This window comes from Natator depressus, chromosome 1, assembly GCF_965152275.1.
Source record: "Natator depressus isolate rNatDep1 chromosome 1, rNatDep2.hap1, whole genome shotgun sequence".
Taxonomy (NCBI): Eukaryota; Metazoa; Chordata; order Testudines; family Cheloniidae; genus Natator; species Natator depressus.
The window spans coordinates 162,575,970-162,599,955 of record NC_134234.1 but is presented as its reverse complement, the minus strand read 5'-3'; the positions used below and the strand labels follow the sequence as shown (position 1 = coordinate 162,599,955).

The following is a 23,986-nucleotide window of genomic DNA, read 5'->3' as shown; positions in this document are numbered from 1 at the left end:
CGTGAGGATGGTATGTAAAGGAGGGATGTATTCATCTTGATACTACCACAGCAGTGCTGCTCCTGGCTATTGTTTGGGGCCTCTCTATTGCTGGTGCTCTTTCTTCTAAGCTCCATTTGCTGTAACAGCAGCCACAGCTGTATTCAAGACAGCACTGTCCCCAGGTGGGAACCTGAGCTTCAGCAGGATCAGGGCAACATTTGCTTCTGTGCCCCTGAGCTAGGATGCACATAGAATGCCACTTTGAACACACAAGTGGAGCTAACCACACTGTCCTGGCAGATGAAATATAATTGAGAACTTAAAAGGATACCCTACAAAAGCATTAATAGGCTAGATGTTTTCACTTTGCAAGAAAATCACCATCTATAGCCACAGGTTCATGGAAAGCTTCAGTTCTGGCATGCTACCACCACTTGGTCTGATAAGCTTGAAGCCAAGAGGTCTGGAAAATAACTTGTTTTAATATTGGCTGACTTCTGCAAAGTCACTCTACCGTACTTACTTCTCAGTCATGAAACAGGATACTGAAATTTTTAAATAATGTATAGTGGTGTTTGGCAATTTTTATGTAAGATCTGTACAAACAAGAGATTAGTCTCAGGAAGCCTTTATTGTATTTCAGTGAAGTTATAATTGAGCAAATATAAGCTATGTACAATTCACACAGTTTCACATCATCAAATGTAACTGATTCAGAATGAACTTGCACAGTTTGGTGGACAAATCAGGTCCGAACTAACAATCAAGGCAATGGGACAACTCTCAGCTATGGTGTTTGCTTCATATTATGCCCACTAGAAAGATCCCCAGAAAGGAGTGGAATGAGAAGAAATCAAATTAACAGGAAAATTAGTTGCCATACATGTGGAATATTTTTCACACTGTCAAAGTTATGTTAATGCTGTTTGTGGAGCAAGCTTATGGTATATAAAAGCTGAGTGTGAGGCAAGGTAATCTCACTTCACTTTATGCTAAATGCTTTAGATACAGGTAGAACTAATAAGAGAAGGATGTAAAATGTGTAATCAAAACTCGAACATGTACAAGATCATCCAATATAAACATCAAAATCTTCCTTTTTGTCTTCTCCAGTTAGAACACACTGGACTCCAATAATAATGGAACCATTTCAATGCAATTCTTTCCTAAGTCTGTACTCATTAGATTGAAGAAATATACATGAAAAAAAAATTCATAAAAATGAGGAAAAGTCATCCTTCCACATATATTTCATCAGCAAAATTATCCCTGAAGAAAAGCTGCATTAATATAACTTTAAAATGTTTTAATGCCTTTCATATTTGAGTATGACAAATACATATCAGTTTCAAATGAATTTAGGTTTTTCTTGAATGTAATGGTAAATGTAGCTAATGGTAATAAGTTACTGAACACTAGACATGAGTGTTGAATTTTACAAGAATCATCTCAGTAAATTGTACTTGTGCTATAATAATGACAGGACTGAAAATAAAACTGGTCAAATTGTCCCTTTATTCTAGGACTTTGTTAAAAAGTCTTCACCTTTTAAAAATAGTTCAAAAACTATTCTGAATTTGACTTTTTTCAAACCTTTATATAAAATTCTTCTTAAAATCTCCCTCTTAGCCCAGGATCTAATCAAGATTTTTTTCCTCTTAGCTATCCAGAAGTTTAGCTGAGACACTTTGAAGGGCTCACTTCTACTTTGAGGTATCCAACTTGGCATTGCTGCACAGCTTGTAAAATCAGCTACAGCCCATCAGTGCATAAAAGTAATAGTTGATTTGATACAGTGTGGGCTTGATCCTGCAAACTCTTACTTGCTTGAGTAGTTCAGTTGAAGTTTGTCTCTCATGTGTGAAGGGTTGAAGGATCAGATCCTACATAGTGTTGCAAGTTCATGTATGAGAGAAGAAATAAAAGCTTCAGAAATAAAAAAATTTAACATTTGTTTTAAGATATATACATACACAGCTATATAATGTACATATTCACAAATCTCTTTATGAAAAAAGGGAACTAATTACAGAAAACTGTCAAACCATTTTTGAAAATCTCATCATTCAATTTAGAGAAAGCAAAAGAACATTAACAAAAATATTTAATGCAATAGCTAAGTATTTGGCAAAATGTAAAAACAAACAGAACAAAGATGTCTAGATACTGAATACAACATAAAGGGCATTGAATTAATGCTAACTTTGATTATATTATCCCCATAACTCTTCTGTTCTTCCAAATTTGTAGATCAGAGTACTGTAAGAAAAGAGAAGTTTACATGTAATGTGGAAAAAGGTCACTTGACATAGGAACAGAGGATACTTTAAACTCAAGTTTCGCACTTATAATTTGGGTTGAAAGAAACTAAGTGTAAAATATTAATTCTTTAGCTACAGTACAGTTAGGCTCCCTCTTCTAATCTTAGCTCAGTCCACTTTAACATCTTTAATTTGAAAATCTACTTTTACATATATTTAATCCCCTATGCATACTTGAAAAAATGAAATCTGGCTTAAGCAATAACTCACCAGACTTGGAGGCTATACATCCAAGACTTCTGGTGGAGTTTAAGTATGAAGTGGCTGAGTAACACTATACAATCTCTTTTTAAAAACAGCCACAGTTCTGAGGATTGGAGAGTAGTAAATGTACAAATTTTTTGAAAAAGTTCCAGGGGTGATCCACAGAACTCTAGAGCAGTAGATCTCACAGGTGTAGCTGGCAAACTGCTTGAAAATTAAAAATAGAACAAGATATGTGAAAGATCATGATATGATAGGGTCTACCCAGCAGTTTCCGCAAAGGAAAATAGTGCTTCTCCAATCTCTTAGCATTCTCTGAACACATCAACAGATAAACCATAAAGGAGAAATGGCTGACAATTTATTTAGGTGTCCAAATATGCTTTTACAAGGTCTCTGCACAAGAGGCTACTAAAAAAAAAGCTGAATGTTCATGGAGCAAGAGGCCAACAAGCATTGTCATGACTCAAGCCCGGCTAGGACAGAGAAAACAGAGTAGGAATAAATGGTGAGTTTTCCACATGACAAAAAGTAGCTAGCGGATGCCTGAAAGTTCTGTACTAGGTCCCATGTTATTCAACATTTAACAATGACCTGGAAAGAGGGGTGAGCAGTGAGGAAGATGACACAAAGTTATTTAGGTTAGTCAGGACCAGAGAAGACTGTGAGGAACTTCAGAAAGACCTAAACAAGCCAGATGAATGGGCAATATGACGATGAATGAAATTCAGTGTTGACAAATGCAAAGCAATACACACTGAATGGAAAAAATTAAACTACTCATATTTTTGATAGGGCTCTAAATTAACTATTAACTCAGGAAAGGGACCTGAGTGTCACTGTAGACAGCTCAATGAGCCGCTGCAGTCAAAAAAACAAACATGATATTAGCTGTATAAGTAAATGGATGGAGAATAATACAGCAATCACTATTATATATTTACATAATGTCAATGGTGTGGCACTGGTCATCCTATCTCAAAAAGGTTACTGCAGAATTAGAGAGGTTCAGAAAGAGGCAATGAAAATGATCAAGGACCTGGAAAAAACCTCTTATGATGAGAGAATGAAAAGACTAGGACTGTTGACCCTAGAAAAAAGATGACTATGGTCAGGAGAGGATAGATCAAGAACATCTGTTTTCACTGTGGCATAACACAAGTACAAGGGGGCCTTTACTGAAATTAAAAAGGTGAGAAATTCAAAACTGATTATATACTCTGTGAAAAAGTATTTTATTAGACTATGGAACTCATTGAGGCCAAGAAATTAGCAAGATTCAAAAAGGAACTAGGACATACTGATAACAAGACTATTCAGAGTTATCATAATTAATGATGCACTTTTGGAAGAGATATTAAAACCCATGCTTCAGGGCTTAAGACCAACTATCTATTCGAGACCAGGATGAGATCTAATGGGGAGGAGGGGGTCAGATTATCCCCACATCTGCCTATTGTGGGGTTCTCACACCTTCATCTGAAGCTTCTGGTATTGACTGGGGTTGGAAAGAGGATTCAGGACTTGAATGGCCCAGATTCAGTAATCAGTTACAGCTGGGCCAACCCTAGGTTTGCAAGACCCTGTTGAAGAAGAGAGAAATGAGACCTCATACTGACTTTCATAACCTGCATATTTGAGAATAGGAGGATTTGGCATGTAAATCCCATTTTAGAGATGTTTTCATTAACAAAGGTGTCAGAAGGGTTTCACCAGCTAGAATGTGAAGAGACCAGGTTTATAAAAAACTAGGAAAGACCTCCACATTTCATTTTTCAAGTATGGAAGGGGTGAGGATGGGCCATAGGGTGAGGGATGGGCCAGGGTAAACATTGGTTGTGGATGCTGACAGAGCAGTAGCCTACACTAAGGTCAACAGGAGTGGCTGGGTGCTCAACCTTCTTGAAACTCAGGCCACTTATTGTACTGCTTAAATATAGAGGTGGGAGCCCAACTTTAGGCTTTTTTAAAAACTTTAGCTTCTGCCTTTAACATTTGTTTACTAACAGCATTTAATTGTATGAAAACAAACACGCTTTGTACTCCTATGAGTAGAGAGAAACGTGTTTAATGAGTAAAACAGAAATGGACTTCAGTTTCGCAGTTTACCTGCTTCATAACATGACTGTGGGTAGAATAAGACAGATGCCAGCAATGGTTTGAAATACTTAGACGTAAAAGAAAAATAACTTACCTAAAAAATATCAATGCGTTTTGAAAAAACACAGCTAATCCTGGGTACACATTCGTGTCTACAAAATAAAAGTGCAAGATATATTAAGTTTAGTAGCTTCATATTGGAAAAGTGTATTTGAGACTTTATTCATAGAGTCACCATCTTGACACAAACCAAGCATACATTGCTGTGAAGGGGAATGGACAGTGAAAGACAGCACTTGCCCTATCTCACAGGGGTGTTGTGAGGATAAATACATTAAAAACAGTGAAGCACTCAGATGCTATGGTAATGAAGCCACATAAGTACCAAAGGTAGATAGCAACTGTCACTGTTCACTTCTAGTACTTACACAAGTGATTGTAAATTAGAACATAGCCATTGCAATGCAATAGGTTACATGGATGACTATGTCAGAAAAGAACCAAATAAGGTCCCCACAAATAAATGGAAATGTTCAAATTCTTATAAAAGTCTGCAGTTAGAACCACAAAGGATTCCATGATTTGTTCTGTTCTGGGTTTCCCTCCTAGCTGATAGAGAAAGTTTTATTCAGATGCAAAACGTAAGTGTTAGTCAGTGCACCTGAGTAATGACCATAAGTGTATTAGTTAAAAAGGAATTGGTTAATAGAGTTTCATAAAACCCTTAGAAATGGAGGCTTCACTAGAATACTTGAAAAGTAAATACTGGTTTTGTATGCTTAAAGGACATTCGAAGTTCCACAGTGATAGGGAGTTTTATGTTAGTAGACAGAGACTGAAGTTCAAGCATTAAGACTATAGACTGCCCAGCAGTACCTGTATATATAGCTTCTTCAAAATAAGTCACTAAAATCAGTTCAGTAAAGAGTTGAGAATTTCATTTACAGTTTCATTTAATGTGAGCAGCACTATGGCTCCTTACTTTACTCACCAGATCTCTATTCTCTGAACTTGCAAAACTCTCAATAACAACATCAACACAAGAGGTACATGTGTAATGGAGACAGAGTTTGCCATTGAGGTCAACAGTACAAAGTGGAGCAGGTCACTTTGCACTGTATGTGTAGACTTTCTTTTGCTGCCACTTTGTGAATGTCCCCTCCCCTCCGTTAAAAAGTAATAAGGAAGGAGCCTTACTTTGTGTAACATATGCTCCAAAAAGGATCCACATTGAAGCAATAAGTGAACCGAACATCAGCATGAAACCAATAAAGAGCCAGATGCGAGCACCTGCAAGAAATATATTAAAAGCATTAAAAATAATCTTCGGATCAGTAGGAGATAATGTATCGTAAAACAGAGTGGCTCAAATCATCCCATCCTGCCCATGGGAGGAGGCTCTGGGGGGAAATATCTCCACCAGGATACCCTTGCAGAGTTTCTACCACAGCATCCCACCAGGGAGAAGTAAGGCAGGATTTGCCTCTCCTGATGTAATAGGCCTCATGGTCTGTCACCAAATCTGGGGGCTCCCCCCAGGTATTCACAGGAGTCCAGGGCCATCTGTGGACAGGCCCCGTGCCTTCACAATGGCTCTGGCTCCAACAGCATTCCTCATTTCCTAGTGGTGCATCTCCAAGTGGAGCTATGTTGCCAGAGACTCCACTCGGCCACTGCAGACCATGGAACTCCTGGGATGGGAGGGGAATTCCAACAGAAAAGATAGCAGAATGCCTAAGATATGCTATCTTTTCCAGGGAGATCATGTGAAGCCCTCTGGCCACAGTCCCGTGCCCACTCAATCTCCACCTCATGGGAACTCCAGACACAGAACAGCCTCTGGAAGTTCTGAAGGGGGGAGAACAGTACCTTGTGGAAGTGGGAGAAGGAATAGCTATATGCAAAGGATCTCCTCCATGCACAGATATATGGGTCATTCCAAGCCAATATTAATAGTCAGTGGGTACATGGGCAGGTGATAGAAGGTTTGGGGGGGCTGGATTTATTTTAAAAAATCTTGCCCTGTGTAAATAAAAAAATGAATAGACGTGTACAAAGTGAAATTAAAACCTGTACACAGGAGTCCCATAGCAGCCCTACCTCCATGTAGAAGCCCTGAGCAAACAGATGATACACAATGACCAGGCGAGGGAGTTTCTACACTCTCCAAGGCCAATTAGATGGACTTTCTGCTGGCCTGAAGTAGCCTAGGACTAATGGAAGTATTTGGGGTGGAACAGGAGAGAGGGCCATTGGATCCACAGAAACTCCCCCTGTAGACAGCATGGAGGGGCAGCAGCCACTTTTCCAACCCACAGGCTGGCATAAGATGCAGAGTGGCTGTACTGCAGCCTCAGCAACCCATCTCAGGTTGTGAATAGGGATTTCACTTCCTCCGTGCTCATGCAGGATGCACAGATAAATGCTAGTTACTCAAGCTATATATACTTCTTGAATTCCATCTTTAGTAGGAAATCCAGAATTCATGTTCTAAGACTCAAAAATGGCCAAACAAATATTTTTCAGAGGTTAATGAGCAAGGAACATTTTTGTAAATTCTATGAGGTTATAATGAAATTCATTACAAACTGTAGTTGTTTTCATTTAGCTCTTTTAATGCTGATTAAATAAACCATTTACCTGTTCTTCCTAGACATCCATCACTGTAGCTATCTCCTCTCACCTGTGCATTTGACACAGCATTTATCCTGGGACAAAAAACAAACTCAAATACATAAGTTCATAAGTCTAAAGCTTTACTACAAAAGCCATTTCAAAATGATGATGGTTAAAAACAAAATTAACGTTTTTAAGAGATGTGAAAAATATTCAGAGAAAGTTACTAGGCAGGTCGTTCCCATCCAGTCACACAGTTCGTAAACTCTTTATTTAGATCAGATCTTGCAACTGGATCCACAAGGGCAGATTTCTACACCCACAGAGAGCTTCAGTGAAGTCCATGGTATCCTCTCAGGTGCAAGGTCTGTTCCAAGGCAACAAGCATCTGAGCCTTGTTTAAGTGTCCTTTTTTTAAAAATAATTGAAATATCTGTAATATATTCCTGGCTTAAGTTAAATGCATTTTTCTTAAAGTTAAAGACACCCCAAATAGGTTTGTGGGATGACTGTGATGAAGACAATAGCATGAAGCACTCAACTACCCACTACTACTAATGGTCTAAATTCATCTCTGATGCAACCCTGAAAAAAAGAAGTGGTCATCAAAATAAGTTTTAGACCCAGAGAAAGAGCTGTAGGAGTAGTTAGTTACACCATGGATGAATCTAGCCTAACTTCATGTTAGTATTATTGCATAATATAGCAGAGGTTTTTCTCCAGGAATATGGGTACTTGTTATAAAAGGAAAAGATGATGCCTCATAGTAAGCCAAGATATATATAATTTTTAAAGATAAAACTTAAAGGAAGCAGAGAGAAGAAACAAATAACCACATAAGTACCCAAGAGAAAAGGAAGCAGAGACCAAGAACGTTGCCTTCTTTTGTGTGATACGCGAAGGAGGTACCGGTGGATTAGCTAAAAGTAATGATGCTGATGGTTCAAATTTGGAAAATATAGAACGCTGGTTAAATTTTCCACTCTGTAAAATTATACATCTATGCATATACAGGAAGTAAGGACCTTTTTAAATACAGAATTATTATTAGCATACTTACATGAAAAAAGCTAATGTGGAAAACACTCCACAGGTGTGGAATGCATGGTTCATTTGTTCTGGTTTAGGATAAACTACTGCAGCATCTATCATTATCCACCAGCCTGTGAAAAACTAGAGAAACAATAAGACCATCACACAGTATTTGAAGCGGGAGGGGTGTGAAGATAAACTCTCAGCATGTATTCTTTGTCTACCACTTTGTGCATATTGCTAACTTAATTTCTTCTTTTCACAAATACACTCTTAAAAAAGTTTGCTGACATGTATGTTCTGTAATCCAGTGAAGCTGAAAAAAAGCGTACTGCTGACATTTTCAAAGCAGTGTTTGGGATTTAGCCATAAATCTTCTATTAAAATTAAAAAAAAAAAAAGGGTATGGCTACATTACCCACATTGCCTTAAAAACCTGAACATATGTTCCCAATATATGCATGATTTAGCCAGGTAAAATGTAAGTGCTATAATATACCTTGTTATGCCAGACACACACATATATCATGTAGGAGTCCTAGTCATGGACAAGGACCCTCTTATACTAGATGATGTACTAACACAGAACAAAAAACAAGGCATTGCTCCAACAAGCTTATGATGCTAAGTATAAGACAAGAGACAACCGATGGAGACAGACAGACTGATCACAGGGGGAGTACGAGGAAACAATACTGGTTAGCATGATAGGCTGTGGTCTCAGCACACAAACTGTCTAGCTGTTGTCAAGTATTTTGTAGGCCTCACAGCAAAGGAGAGTTTTACGGAGAGATTTGGAGGAGGATAATGAGTTACTTTTGCGGATGTTTATCGGGAGCTTCTCCCAAGCGTAAGGGGCAACATGGGAGAAAGCATGAAGGTTCTCGTTTGAAAAGTCAACAAGTAGGTGATGGCAGCTGGCATCACGGGCTGATCAGAGGCAGGAGTCTACCTTTCAATACTACATGAGAGTTGATAGGTAGGATGGGGATAGGGCCATGAAGGTCTTTGAAAGTGAATACATACCTTCCAACAATTTAACACTTTTTAAAAGAAAAACAATACCGGAAAAAGTAGTAGTAGTATTGGAACATCAAATTCAAACATAGTGTATACATCCAGGTGAACTGCAAGGTTTTCCTAAACAAATTTGCAAAATGTGAAGAAATATATTGGTTTAAGAATGCAGTTAGCATTGGGTTTCAGAGTGATAGCTGTGTTAGTCTGTATCAGCAAAAACAATTGGCCAAACCAGACAGTCTCTATGCAAAAGAATAAATGGACATAAATCTGACATCAGGAGTTATAACATTCAAAAACCAGTAGGAGAACACTTCAATCTCCCCGGTCACTCAATAGCAGACCTAAAAGTTTCAATTCTTCAACCAAAAAACTTCAAAACCAGACTCCAACCTGAAACTCCAGAACTGGAATTAATTTGCAAACTGGACACCATCAAATTAGGCCTGAATAAAGACTGGGAGTGGTTGGATCATTACAAAACCTAAACCTAATTTCCCCCATACTAATTTCCCCCTACTGTTACTCACACCTCCTTGTCAACTGTTTGAAATGGGCCACTCTCATTGCCACTGCAAAAGTTATTTTTCCTTCCTTAGTATCCTGCTGTTAATTGAATTGTCTCGTTAGACTGACCTCACACTTGGTAAGGCAACAGCCATCTTTTCATGTATTCATACCTGCTCCTGTATTTTTCCCCTCCATGCATCTGATGAAGTGGGTTCTAGCCCAGGAAAGCTTATGCCCAAATAAATTTGTTAGTTTCTAAGGTGCCACAAGGACTCCTCGTTGTTTTTGCAGTTAGCACTGCAATTTAACAAAATTTGATTTAGGAACATTTTATTTTCAAAGATTAATGAAGTATTAATGCCACATTAAACAAGATGACAAATCTGGATTCATTTGTGTAGTTTGAATACTTACCAGTACACCTGCAACCACTGAAGCAACTGCATTTCTTCTTTCACTCCAGTCAATACACTCACACTCTGGCCATCGGAAATTGTCTAGGAATCCTGCCATTTCTCTAATGGTTAGATTTTTCTTCTTTATCTGTACTCTTGCATGAATTTTTCATTAACTGTTGAATCCTAAATAATTTAACAAAACAGCCAGACAATTTAGAAATTTCATGATTTTTTTTCCTTTAAAAAATAAATATTTACACTTTTGTTAAAGACAACATCCATTTAAAAAAGCATTTTTTCTCAAATCAAATTTGGGCTAACGTTTTTGTTTTGTAAGAACAAGCTTTTACAAACTAAGTCTAACAGCAATATATCCACAATTAAAAAAAAAAAAATCTAAAACCTACAACCCAAACAATGAAGGGTTGTGCTAGCACATGAGAACTTAAAAGTGATTAGAAATGGAACACTCTATTTTCATCATCCAAGCTGACAGAAATGCAAAAATAAAAAAGCAAGCAAAACAACATAAGTGGTAAAAACTAAATATGATTTTTAACCTGAGAGTTTAACTTCAAAGGCACAACCATCTTTCAGCCACTACAAATACTCTTCTAGATAAAAAGAGAAATATCACAGATGCAAGGGGATTTAAGAAGTTCTGCATAAATGCATAATAACTGGTCTTTACATCAGATCATCTATTAAGTTAGATTCCTGATACCAGTTGTATTCAGGGGCTAAGGATGTTTGGGGAGTAGTGTACTCACACTACAGAGAGAAGGGAATAAACTTGTTGATTCAGCTAAGGAACAGTGTTAATAAAATGTGAAGGGTGTCTTATCTAGTCCTTCTAGACCAAGGAGCTAGGTGCATCACTGCAGAACCTTAAAAGTCTGAAGGCTAAAGCAGGGGTAATTAAAGAGAAAGCTATAAATAACTGTAAATAGAAGTGAAATAATTGGGCCTCAAATGTTTTATTGGCTGACCAGTAACTATAAAAGTTTCTGAACTACTATATTATTGTTCATAGTCTATTACATTTTAATCTTTATAACATATCCTCCATTTGCACATTCCTTATATTTGATATTGTACAGGCTTGTATACCTGGTTTTAGTTTTTGGGGGGTTTTTTGGTGTTAAGGGTTCAAATATTTACAAGATTTACATAGCATATTAGCAATTCACACCAAGCATTCCTGATGTCTAATTCTGTTTTAATATTGTAGTTAATCATTTCCCTAATCTATACAGAACAATCTACAAATATTGTTTAACTATTATGATTAACAATTAACTATCTTAATCAAAGTACAGGAAAGACTGCTGTGGAGGTTTTTAAATTCCATTGTTATCAAGAAAAATGCCCCACTGAAGGTCAAAGGAAAATGAAATCAAATACTCAGTATCAGCCTACACATGAATAAAGGGCACTTCTTGTAGTTTAGATATTTATAGAAGAAACAAGCAATTCTGAATCTAGCACTATGATTTAATCAATGGTTATGGTGACATCTTAAACCACTAAAGCAGTCCTTGAACAGTTGGGTAGTCAACCATAACTTCCAAATGAATGTATTGCACAATTCAAAAAAAAATTTTTTTTAAACAGCAGTAATGGATACGAGTCCAAGATCCAGCTCTTACCTAGAGGATTCCAAAAGGCTCACATTCCTTCCAACTCTTCCACTAGTTCCCTCTGTGCTTCCCTCCCTCTATCACAACTCTATGCTGGCTCCTACTGTGCTTCCTTCTCCACCCCACCTTTAAGTTGCTGTTTGTTCGTCCTGTAATTTCTTCATTTCCTTTCAACTCCCTGTGGCTCCTGTTTCCTTCCCCCTCCTCCACTGACCTCCTTCTCAGAAGGTCTGGTCCACCTCTGATCATCTCATTACCACTTTCTCCATGAACTACAGCAGGGGTCGGCAACCTTTCAGAAGTGAAAAGAAAAGGAGTACTTGTGGCACCTTAGAGACTAACCAATTTATTTGAGCATAAGCTTTCGTGAACTACAGCTCACTTCATCGGATGCATGTGCTCAAATAAATTGGTTAGTCTCTAAGGTGCCACAAGTACTCCTTTTCTTTTTGCGAATACAGACTAACATGGCTGTTACTCTGAAACCTTTCAGAAGTGGTGTGCCGAGTCTTCATTTATTCACTCTAATTTAAGGTTTTGCATGCCAGTAATACATTTTAATGTTTTTAGAAGGTCTCTTTCTATAAATCTATAATATATAACTAAACTATTGTTGTATGTAAAGTACATAAGGTTTTAAAAATGTTTAAGAAGCTTCATTTAAAATTAAATGAATATGCAGAGCTCCCTGGACCGGTGGCCAGGACCTGGGCAATCTGAGTGCCGCTGAAAATCAGCTCGCGTGCCGCCTTTGGCACGCGTGCCATAGGTTGCCTACCCCTGAACTACAGGTTCCTTTGTGTATGGTATTGCAGCCATTAATTATAACACAATGGCACATGCAGAAACATGCAACATTTTAAAAAACATTTTATTAAGGCAAAGTTACAATAAACCGGTAACAAACTACACCATATGTTACTTATTCAGGCTCCAGTTAACGTTCAAAGATCCTGGCTAAAGATTCTGGCTTGCTGACGGGAAGCCTCCCTCCTGAGTACACTAGAAAGGGTGACAAAATTTCTAGACACCTATCCCATTTTTGGCACTTTTCTTGTGTACATACTTGGTGTTAAAGCTTTTCCATCACAAGGACTGTCCATATTTTTCTATACTACAGTTCCCCAAGAGAATGGGTCACAATCATGACTAGATGACATTAGTAAAACGGCAGGGTTTGAATACGTACATAACTGAATTCTCTCTCAGTTACTCTGATTACTGAGACACTAGCCACTCTCCTTGAGGTGAGAGTGGTGTGTAAGGTACCATTGCCTAACTATTACTGGATCTTTGTGGTGAAGCTCATTAATCTCTAAAATACTGGGAAACAGTACGATTTCTGTATAAATACTTTGCAAAACCTGCAGTGTAAATTCATACAATTTGCAACACATTCCAACTAGCAGCATGGTATGTGCTAAAATTAAGAATATATTGTGCTACTGCACAAATACAGAAAGGAAGAAAGAACTTTAGGCTGATCCATCAGGCATGTAGGGAAAGGACTGCAACATTAGTAACACACATACATTCACTTTTCAACCAGATCATCTTTAGGGGAGGACTAAGAATTATGGCATAAATGGGTAGGACAAAGCCTCAGACAACTAAAAGCATCACTGAGTGGTTGTGCTTGAGAAACAAACAATAGCATAGTGAGGCAATACACAGAGACTGCAATATATTTAGTGATATAAACCTTTGTACTATATTTGCCCAGAAATCGCACGCAAGAGCTTAACAGAATAAGTATCATTCAACAAAAAAGAAAGAGCATGAAAATATACCAACTGTAGGATCCACACAACCGTTTGCAACACCGTACATAAAGATTAAAGGCAGAGTTATGTGGCTGTCAATAATTCCCCGGAGAGTTTTGCCCATACTCCAATAGATAAAGTGAAACCTATACTCTTCTCTCCCTGCCAGATTTGCTTAATTTTCTTTGAGGTTTGTATGGTTTCCATTTGTATGTTAATACATTTATAGATTTTAGGTGGGTGATATGAATTATTCATATTTATGATGCAAGAATGTCTTTGCCAGTGGCATTTTGCACATATAATACTGATCTTCCTGCTATAATCTCTCACCTTCTTAAATCTGAAAGCTAGGAAATAATACAATTGTTACTTAAATTAAACTTCAGCAAAGGTTTGTAGTGCATGATCCAACATCTCTCCAGTAATGTTAATGCCTTATAAAAATGTCAGGTTTTCCCAAATGGAAGACTTTTAAATTCATTTTGATACTGAGATTACCTTAAATGGGTTTCATGGAATTGGTTTGCATATGAATATTTTTCTTTTTTCCAGAGCAGTAACAGCAGTTATTATTAGTCAGGGCATGAAAATTTACCAGACACCTGCTTGTCAGAGGAGTAAGTCTACCTGCCATAAGGTTGGTACTAAAGATGAACCCACTAGAAAGCTCCATGATTACTGTTCTGGTAAGAAGCACAGCAATTACCCCCAAGCCACTGAAAAGTAGGGTACTGAGATTTTTACCAAGATTTTGGTACCAGAACCTGCTCCCCCTCTTGTTAATGGGTTTAGTGCCTGATAAATGTGAAGCCCCTCTTATACCCATCTGATGCCTGGAAGGGAGAAGGAGATTCATCTTCATCTGGTCCCCAAGGCCAGAGCCTCTTGGCTGTACAGGTGTCCGCTCCTTTAGTCTTTTCCCAATTAACTGGTTACTACAAGAGCTGGGTCATCACAAGTCTCTTTCTCACCCAGTTTTCTTAACCCCTCCTCATAAATATTCCAGTGCCTGCTTCCAGTGCACCTCACATCCTGCCCAAACAGCAGGAGAGAAATTGACATGATTGTCAGTTTCACAGTGCCCAGCACTGTAAATATCATCTGTGAAACTGACTAGACTTATTAGTTTCATATTTACTTTCACAGAGAAAAGATATTGGGGAATATTTAGGAAATAAACCCAAATACTCTATGCGATTTCACAATTTTGTATAGATAAAGTAATCACTCTGATCATATTTACACTTTCAATAATTGTCAAATAGAAAATAAGTACTCAAGTTCTAAACAGGTCACATTTTCTTTAGAATGCTAGAAGTTCACGAAAATTAAGCAATCTTTTCACCAAGAAGCCTAGAAGCAAAGCATTTAGCTATTGGCCATAGCCAGTCATTTTCTTCACAGAAAACTACCTTCTCAAAGGTTATTTATTAATTTTTAAAGAGAGTTCTAAAAACAAGAGAAAATAGGAATGCTACCTGATATTTTCTCCCTGATCCCAATATTACTCAAAAATTTCAGAGAGAAGTAATATTATTGATATCGTGCTATAGCGGACATGTTAAGGGAAATAGCAAACAACTCAGTATCCAAACAAAATTATTCCTTTAGAAACAAACGTGTCAGAGTTACAGACACAGTATGACTTAAAATAACAATAACTTTACCCAATTTATTAATTTGATCTGCCTGCCACTAAGAAGGATCAATGTTTCCTCTCTGTTCTGGTTTGCTAAAAGATCACCCTCTCATTGAAAGAATGCCTGCTAGATTTTCAGATGACTACAACATTCAATTCTTAAGAAGATACATATGGTTAAATCATTTTTTCCTTTAAAAAAAATTCTTTAGTCAAAAGGGCAACATGAAATACAAAAATTCTCTCTTTCCTAGGACTTAGGTGGGAGATGTAGTCTGTACCTTTCCCATCCTGAGATATTAGAAAAATGTGTAACTATGCAGATTTGCAATTTCAAAACAAAGTGTGTCAGTAACCCTGGTAAAACTTGTCAGAACTCAAGTAATTTGGTGGTGATGGAAATACGTATATACAGTGTACACTTGCAAAAAAGGTATTTAAATTTTTCAACATTCAAAAAGTTGAGCACCAAATTGGGGATGTTTGGCTCACTTGGGAAATCTGAAAGCTCACACAGGAAATCTGAAAGCTCACACAAAACTTCTCTCAGCATTTCAATAACTATCCACACAAATCAGATTCTATTTTTAATACTAACACTATGGGCAAAATAGTGAAATCAGGGAACCTGATGCCTCCTTGCCCTTGCAAATCTAACAGGTTTTTTTAGAAGAACTGCTGGCTGAAATGCAAAGCAATCTGCTGCCAATGCATATTATCTTCTTTATTACAGAGTGCATTCCTGATACCCAGAACTGGCTCTGAAACATGAGTTTTGTTTGAACTTGACCTTCCAGGCCAGAGGGATAATGCAACAATTAACATGAGAAGACCGGATAAAAATGCCAGCAGGTAGCATTTTTCTACAATAAGAGCCTCATAATGGACAACACAATTTTCCTGCTTCTCCAGAACATGAGTATGAATATGAAGAATAAATAAGCAATGAAGAATAATTTGCAAATGAACACAGCATAAGTAAAGCAAGATATGTCTATAAAGGGTCTACTCTGGAGACCTTCTCTGACTTCAGTCTGAATTTAACCGTGGGTGCCCTGCTCCAGAGTTCAGACCTTCAATGATGCAGGAGCTCATCTGCTGTAATCTGCAGCCCATTTTCCTAACATAATTTGAGCATGGAAGGTACACAGAACGCTGCAAACAGCAAGTCTCAAACTTTCCTATGACAATGATATTTATGGGACTTCAACTATGGAGCTTCACTTAAAGTTAAAATTCATTTTTAAACAACATTTCCTTAGTTGCTTATGTATCACCATAGATGTATAGAATACTATATACCTGTGTGCCTAATAACATCCTAGATTATTAATAATTAGCTTTTATATAGTACTTTGTTTTCAAAACTTTTAATCCATCCTCAACATCTCAAGGAGGGAAGCAAGCATTACTCCCGGGAGAATTCTGCACCACTGCGCAATGCAGAATTTTGCAGAAATCAACGTTGTGCACGCAGAATTTCCTTCTCCCCACAGAAATGGGCTGCAGTACTGCTAGCCACCACGAAGGGCTCATGGGCCAAGCAGAGCCCATCTTGCACATAGAAGACACTGCCGGGGGAGAAGGAGGGAGCTACAGGGTTCCTGGCAGCTGCAGTTCCCAGCATGCGCTGAGGGAAGGAGAGGGCAGCGCAGGAAACTCCATGCAAGCCTGGGACTGAGTGAGCATCAGGCTGTTTCCTCCTCTGGTTCCCTGCGGTCTGGAGCGAGAAGGGTGTCTGGGCAAGGAGGGGGGGTAACGGCTGGGCTCTGGTGGGGGAAAGGGGTTCGGGTATATCGGCTGGGGGGGGGGGGGCACGGCTGGGCTCTGGGATGGGAGGAGTTGCAGGTGTCTGGCCTCCCGACTGGGCTCTGAGGGGAAGGGGTAGGAGAAACAGGAACTGGGTTGTCATAGGGGTTTCTACTCTACTCTCTCTACTCCTGGGGGAATTTTTGTGTGCATCTTTACTGTTACAGATATACTCGCTGAAAGGTATTTTGAAATAAATTACCAAAATAATTGAAACTGGCACGATTATGTAGTTTCAGAGTAACAGCCGCGTTAGTCTGTATTTGCAAAAAGAAAAGGAGTACTTGTGGCACCTTAGAGACTAACCAATTTATTTGAGCATAAGCTTTCATGAGCTACAGCATCCGATGAAGTGAGCTGTAGCTCACGAAAGCTTATGCTCAAATAAATTGGTTAGTCTCTAAGGTGTCACAAGTACTCCTTTTCTTTTTATGATTATGTAGTGTTATTCTGACAAATAAAATCTGCAAAATTTTGAATTTTAAAATATCGTGCGCAGAGTTTTTAATTTTTTGGCGCAGAATGCCCCAGGAGTAAAGTATTATTACAGCCATTTGACAGATGAAGAAACTAAGACCCTGTCTAGACTGGCAAGTTTCTGCACAGTAAAGCAGCTTGTTGCACTGTAACTCCCAAGGTGTAAACAATGCCAAGCCACTAAGTGCACAGAAACTGCGCAGTTGTAGCGCTTTAAAAAAAGCACCCCAACAAGAGGCATAGAGCTTTCTGAGACGGGGCTATTGCACTGCAGTGCTAATATAGACACCATGGCGATTACAGCACTGCGATTGGTCTCCGGGAGGTGTCCCACAATGCCTGTTCTCACCTCTCTGATCACAGGTTTGAACTCTACTGCCCTGTCCTCAGGTGACCAACCGTCATCCCCACTCCATATATTCCTTTGGAAATTTGGAAGTCCCCTTCCTGTTTGCTCGTTAATACGTGCAGTGGTCTCAGTGCATCTTTCCAGGTGGCCATGTCTGCTCCATGCACCAGGCGATCCCCCGCTTGGAGCAATGATGAGCTGCTGGACCTCATCAGCATTTCCGAGGGGGAGGGGGAGAGGGAGGCTGTCCAGTCCCAGCTGCGCGCCATCCACAGGAATTATACCACCTATGGACAGATTTCATGATGCATGACAGAAAGGGGACAAAGTGAAGAAGCTGTGGAACGCCTACCACAAGGCACAGAAGGCAAACCACCGTTCCGGTGCTGCGCCCATGAGCTGCCAGTTCTATAAAGACCTGGACGCGATACTCAATGGCGACCCCACCTCCACTTTGAAGACCACTGTGGATACTTCGGTGGCTCATGTGCAGTCGAGAGTGGACCAAGCCAGGAGGAGGAAATCTGGGACAAGGATGTGGAGGGGGAGGGGGAGGGGGACCCAGAGGCAGAGGATGACTTGGAGACCAGAGATGCATGCAGCCAGGAGCTCTTTTCTACCCTGGGGGAGGCTAGCCAGTCACAAGCTGTCAGAGCTTGGCGAAGAGCAAACAGGTGAGGAGGCACCTGGTAAGTGGATCTGATTTTGTGAATTGCTGAAGTGAGCTGTTGGGGGCAGGAGTATTGCAGAAAGCAGGCTTGTCTCCCACCGCATGCCTAGTCTAAGCGGCGGAATAGGCTGTTGATTGACTCCCTCATTTCCCAAGATTCTCCCTCAGATATCTCCAGGAAACTCTCATGGAGATACTGGGCAATCTGTTGCCACAGGCTCTTTGGCAGAGCTGCTTTGTTTCTTGCCCCATGAACGGTAACTTTCCCGCGCCACTGTGCCATCACGGGGGGCTGGGGGAGACCACTGCTGCACACAGGCAAGCTGCATAGGGGCCTGGGCGGAAGCTGCAGGCTTGGAGAAGATCCTCCCTTGATTCCTGCTCACCTTCAGCAGTGAGATATCTTCCATAATAATCACATTCTGTGGAAAGTGTGGGGACAGGAGTGATTATCAGGCCCCCCCCTACAGTGCTGGCTCTCCCCAAGAGCCACGTGCCAAGTGTACAGTAAGGTCCGGGAAGAGTGATTTACCCTGCCCCTGTGGCTACTCACCATTTTGGGGGTCTTGTGGCTCATGTGTCCTTGCCTGGGGTCAACCAGTTAGTGACAGGTGTGAGAGTACTGGCTGTGCTTTAAATCACTGAATCAGTGTTCTCTGTGTTGCAAACAATACTGCTTCTGTACAATGTTGCATTAAACTTCACAGAGATGACCTTGGGAGCCCAGCCTCCCTCTTTGTTATCAGCACCTGAATGGCTACGCAGAATTAGAAAGCAGCCAAGAAGAACTAAGGAGGACTTTCTGCATGATGTTATGGTGCACTCCGCTGCCGAGAAACAGGAATTGAAGGAGTGGTGGGACAGCGAGAAGAGGGACCGAAAGGAGAACGCAACACGCCAGAATGAAGCCACGGAGCGGCTCTTAAAGGTTATGGAGTGCCAAGCAGACATGCTCCAGGAGATACTAGCTCTTCAAACCAAGCAGCTCCGTGCCCGCCCTCCCCTGCAGCCGCTGTGGCAAAACTCTTTCCCATGCGCCCCCCAGACAGTGCCAACACACTCTTATCAACCTCCTGGTTCCAGTCTATACCCGCGGCATTCCACTCCTCCCTCCTCACAGTCCAGCACTGTGGACTCCCACTACCCACTGCACTCAACACCCATCCCTCTCCAGTTTGGCCCTGCTGAAGTACAGTACCCGCTGCACTGTACTCCAAAGGAGAAGGATAGATATGATCCCTGGACATATACAAATCTTTAGCCATCCGGGGACCCCTCCTCCTCCTGGGATCTTCCCTTATCCCTCTCACTGCTGATGGCTCTTTTTGTTTGACTCTCTCCTCCAGCTGTTGTCTTTTAATAAAAGAATTGTGTTGGTTTGAAAGTAATCTTTATTCTATTAATTGAAAGCAAAAAGAGCACTGCAAAGCAACATACAATTATGTTAAACCCACTTATTGCATCATGTGCACCAACCACCTCCTAGCATTACAAGCACTGCACTCCCGAGCATAGCAACAAATATTGGTGGCTTTCAGCTTCAGATTGTTGCCTCAAGGCATCCCTGATCTTTATGGCCCCACGCTGTGCCCCCTCTAATAGTCCTGTCTCTGGCTGTTCAAACTCAGCCTCCAGGCACTGAGCCTCTGCGGTCCAGCCCTGAGTGAAGCTTTCACCCTTTCCTTCACAAATATTATGGAGCATACAGCATGCAGCTATAAGCATAGGAATATTGTCATCGGCCAGGTCCAGCTTCCCATAGAGGCAGCACCAGTGGGCTTTTAAACGGCCAAAAGCACACTCCACCGTCATTCTGCACTTGCTCAGCCTGTTGTTGAACCTTGCTGCTATCAAGTTGCCCCGTGTATGGCTTCATAAGCCACGGCATTAAGGGGTAGGCGGGGTCTCCCAGGATCACAATGGGCATTTCAACTTCCCCAACAGTGATCTTCTGGTCTAGGAAGAAAGTCCCTGCTTGCAACTTCCTGAACAGGCCAGTGCTCCAAAAGATACATGTGTCGTGCACCTTTCCGAACCAGCCTGTGTTAATGTCTGTGAAATGCCCATGGTGATCCACAAGCACCTGGAGAACCAGTGAGAAATACCCCTTGTACTTAATGTACTCAGTGGCTAGGTGGTCTGGTGCCAGAATTGGAATATGCGTGCCATCTATCACCCCTCAGCAGTTAGGGAAGCCCATATATGCAAAGCCATCCACAATGTCACACACGTTGCCCAGAGTCACAGTCTTTCGAAGCAGGATGCAATTAATGGCCCTGCACACTTCTGTCAACACGAGTCTGACGGTAGACTTTCCTACTCCAAACTGATTAGCGACCGATCAGTCGCAGTCTGGAGTAGCCAGCTTCCACAGTGCAATCGCCATGCACCTCTCCAATGGCAGGGGAGCTCTCATTCTCGTGTCCTTGCGCCACAGGGCTGGGGCAAGCTCATCATACAGTCCCATGAATGTGGCTTTCCTCATCCGAAAGTTCTGCAGCCACTGTTCATCATCCCAGATGTGCATGACGATGTGATCCCACCACTCTGTACTTGTTTCCCGAGCCCAAAAGTAGCATTCCACTGCGGTCAGCACCTCCATGAATGCCACAAGCAATCTTGTGTTGTAGCTACTACACGTGGCGAGATCAATGTCACACTCGTCTTGCCTTTGTAGTTTAAGGAATAACTCCACTGCCACTCGTGATGGGTTGGTCAGAGCGAGCAGCATAATGGTCGACAGTTCGGGATCCATTCCTGCAGCCAGAAGAGGCAGGGCGCGCAGTACACAAATCGTTGAAAGATAGCGACAAATGCGGACGGAAGCACAGGAAATGCTGGGATGCAAAGCAATGCATCACAGGTCATTGGGACAGGACTCAGGATGCCCCATAACCCCCTCCGCCTTCCCACAAGTGTAAGCAGCAGAAAAGAATGAGGTGCTCCGTGGGATACCTGCCCAGAGTGCACCACTCCGAATACCGCTGCAAGTGCCGCAAGTGTGAACATGCTATTGCACAGGCAGCTGACAGTGTGAACACACAACGGTTTCCCGCCAGCGCTGTAACTTTGCCAGTGTAGATGTACCCTTATTCCAGAACAAGAGTGTCACTGGAGGTAATGCTAAATAGGAACAAGGCATGCTTGTTCCGGAATAAGAGTGTACACACATGGAGTTGGTTGGTTGGGAACAGCTTACTGCACTTTTAATTAACACCCTACCTTAACTGCCATTAACTTTGAAGTACAGACAAACCCTAAAATGGAACTAGAACTCAGGAGTTCCATCTGAAATCCAGTCCAAACGGCTACACGGTCTCCCATGAAAACAAAGAATGGGAAAAAGTTTACTTTTTAAGCTTTTCATTTCTTTTTGCATTTCCTAAAGTCTGAACAATGAAAATCCAGTATAGTGGTCTCTGCACCATGAAGCACTTTCTGGGGTTTCTGCAGAGTGCTAGCTCTCCTCATTTTCAGATGAGAAAGAACGGATGGGGGGGCGGGGGAAGAAATTAAAACCAAATCGTCTTTCAAAAGGATAAAACATCACTCTAAAGACAGTTAAACACACATACTTCTTTTATAAAAAAAGAGTTTGAGAATCCTTGAACTAGCCCATTAGAATCGCTCATTTTACACGCAATTTCACTTTCAGGTTCTCACCCGCGGGGACACAAAGCTACAAGATAGGGGGCTGCGTGACAGAAAGAGGGGGGCAAAGAAGGGGGGCGGGTGGTCTGTGGGGGGGAAGGGCGATGCAGAGTCGCATTTTGGGTGCCGGCCCCCCACTTTTTAAAGAGCATCCATTCCCCAGCACTGGGAGCAGGGGGGAGGAGGTGACGGGGCAACCTCCCCTTCCCCCCCACGTGCAGAGAGCGACGAGAAGATTTGCACCCTGACCCGCCGCGCGCAGAGAGCCGTTGGCCTGCGGCCGTTAGGGGGGGACTCCCGTGGAGCGCGTGCAGCAGGCGGGGGGCGGTTCGAACGGCCGGCGGCGGGGGGAGGGGCGCTCGCTCAGGAACAGCCCCTACCCCAGCGGGGAGGCGGCAGCCGCCAAGCTGCTCGCAGCCTCCCTTCGCGAGGGCCTCGCTTCGCCCGCCTTTGCCGCGAGCTCGCCCCCCTCCCCGCGCGCTGGGCCGGTCCGAGGGGGACGCAGGCACCGCACCTACCCTGTCCTGCGTGAGACACTTCCTGCGGCCACCGCCCGGCCGGCCCGGGGGGTGGGGGGAGGGGTAGGCGAGGAGACTGACAGGTGCCTCTGCCCAATCAGCAGCCGCAGCGAGGCGTCACAATGGGCTGGGCAGGGAGGGAGGCTGCGCTGCGCTGTGGTTAGCCCGGGTCCGGGCGTGAGGCTCCAGCCGAGCTCAGGCCCTTCCCCGCCTGGGAGCCCCCAAAGCAGCCCCTGCCCCTCCCCGCGGGGCTGCAGCGGCTTCACCGGGACCCTGAGTCACTCTGTCCCCATCCCCCACCCTGTGCTGCAGCAGTGCCATGGCCCGTGCCCCTCTGGCAGCCGGCTGCCCCCCCGCTCCCCCAGCCGGCAGCGGGGGGCTCTCTGACAGCGCCGAACCGGCACGGGCCGAGCTCCCTCCTGCCTGCGTCACAATGGGTCAGCGATGTGGTTAGAAGGCGCTGCAGCCCAAGCCTTGGGAATAAAGGGCAGTGGCCGCACAGATGCGATGGGCGCTTGGTCCCGGGGGGCAGTGACACAGAAAAAGACCGTGGGGTTGGTGGTGGGTAATCAGCTGGACATGAACTCGCCCTGTGATGCTGTGGCCAAAGGGGCTAATGCGATCCTGGAAGGCGCAAATAGGGGGAAGCGCAAAGAGATTATTTTATCATTTGTCACCAGTGCGACCCGTGCTGGAATCTGACCTGTGGCCAGTTGTGGTGCCCACAGTTCAAGAAGGATGTTGATAAATTGAAGAGGGTTGAGAGAAGAGCCACGAAAACGATTAAAGGATTTGAAAACATGCTTTATATTGACAGACGCAAGGAGCACAATCTATTTAGTTTAACAAAGAGAGGGTTAAGGAGTGACTTCATTACAGTCTGTAAATACCTACTTGGGGAACAAATATTTAATAACAGGCTCTTCAGTCTGGAAGAGAAAGGTATAACACTGGTGTGGGGAACCTTTTCTATCAGGGGCCATTGACCCACAGAAAAAATCAGTTGTGGGCCACACATAGCCCCGCCATGGAGGGGTGGGTGCAGAAGCTCAGGGCTTCCCCTAGGCTCTGGGGTGTGGCCAGAAATGTGGGGTTCAGAGTGCAGGAGGGGTCTCTGGGCTGGGGAAGGGGGTTGGGGTGAGGGTGAGGGTTCCTGGGGGTGTGGGCTCTGGGGTGGGGCTGGGGATAAGGGGTTTGGGATGCAGGGAGGGGCTCTAGGCTGTGATCAAGGGGTTTGGGTGCAGGAGTGGGCTCAGGGTTGGGACATGGGGTTGAGGTGCGGGA

At 42.3% G+C, this 23,986-nt stretch overlaps 1 protein-coding gene across 2 annotated transcripts; it reads right to left on the bottom strand.

Moving 5' to 3' along the window:
• Positions 1–609: 609 nt before the first annotated feature.
• On the bottom strand, positions 610–22,851 carry TMEM50B (transmembrane protein 50B). 2 transcript variants are annotated; one of them, XM_074970535.1, is made up of 8 exons: positions 22,703–22,851; positions 10,200–10,366; positions 8,284–8,396; positions 7,248–7,315; positions 5,805–5,897; positions 4,702–4,759; positions 2,186–2,241; positions 611–1,865 (listed from the first exon to the last, which is right to left on the bottom strand). In XM_074970535.1, the coding sequence occupies exons 2-7, from the start codon at positions 10,296–10,298 to the stop codon at positions 2,196–2,198; spliced, it is 477 nt and encodes a 158-aa protein (XP_074826636.1). In that variant the 5' UTR covers positions 10,299–10,366; positions 22,703–22,851; the 3' UTR covers positions 611–1,865; positions 2,186–2,195. The 2 variants fall into 2 exon arrangements, with proteins under 2 accessions (XP_074826643.1, XP_074826636.1); XM_074970542.1 differs by lacking the exon at positions 2,186–2,241 and having other exon boundaries at positions 610–1,865.
• Between the last annotated feature and the right edge of the window lie 1,135 nt (positions 22,852–23,986).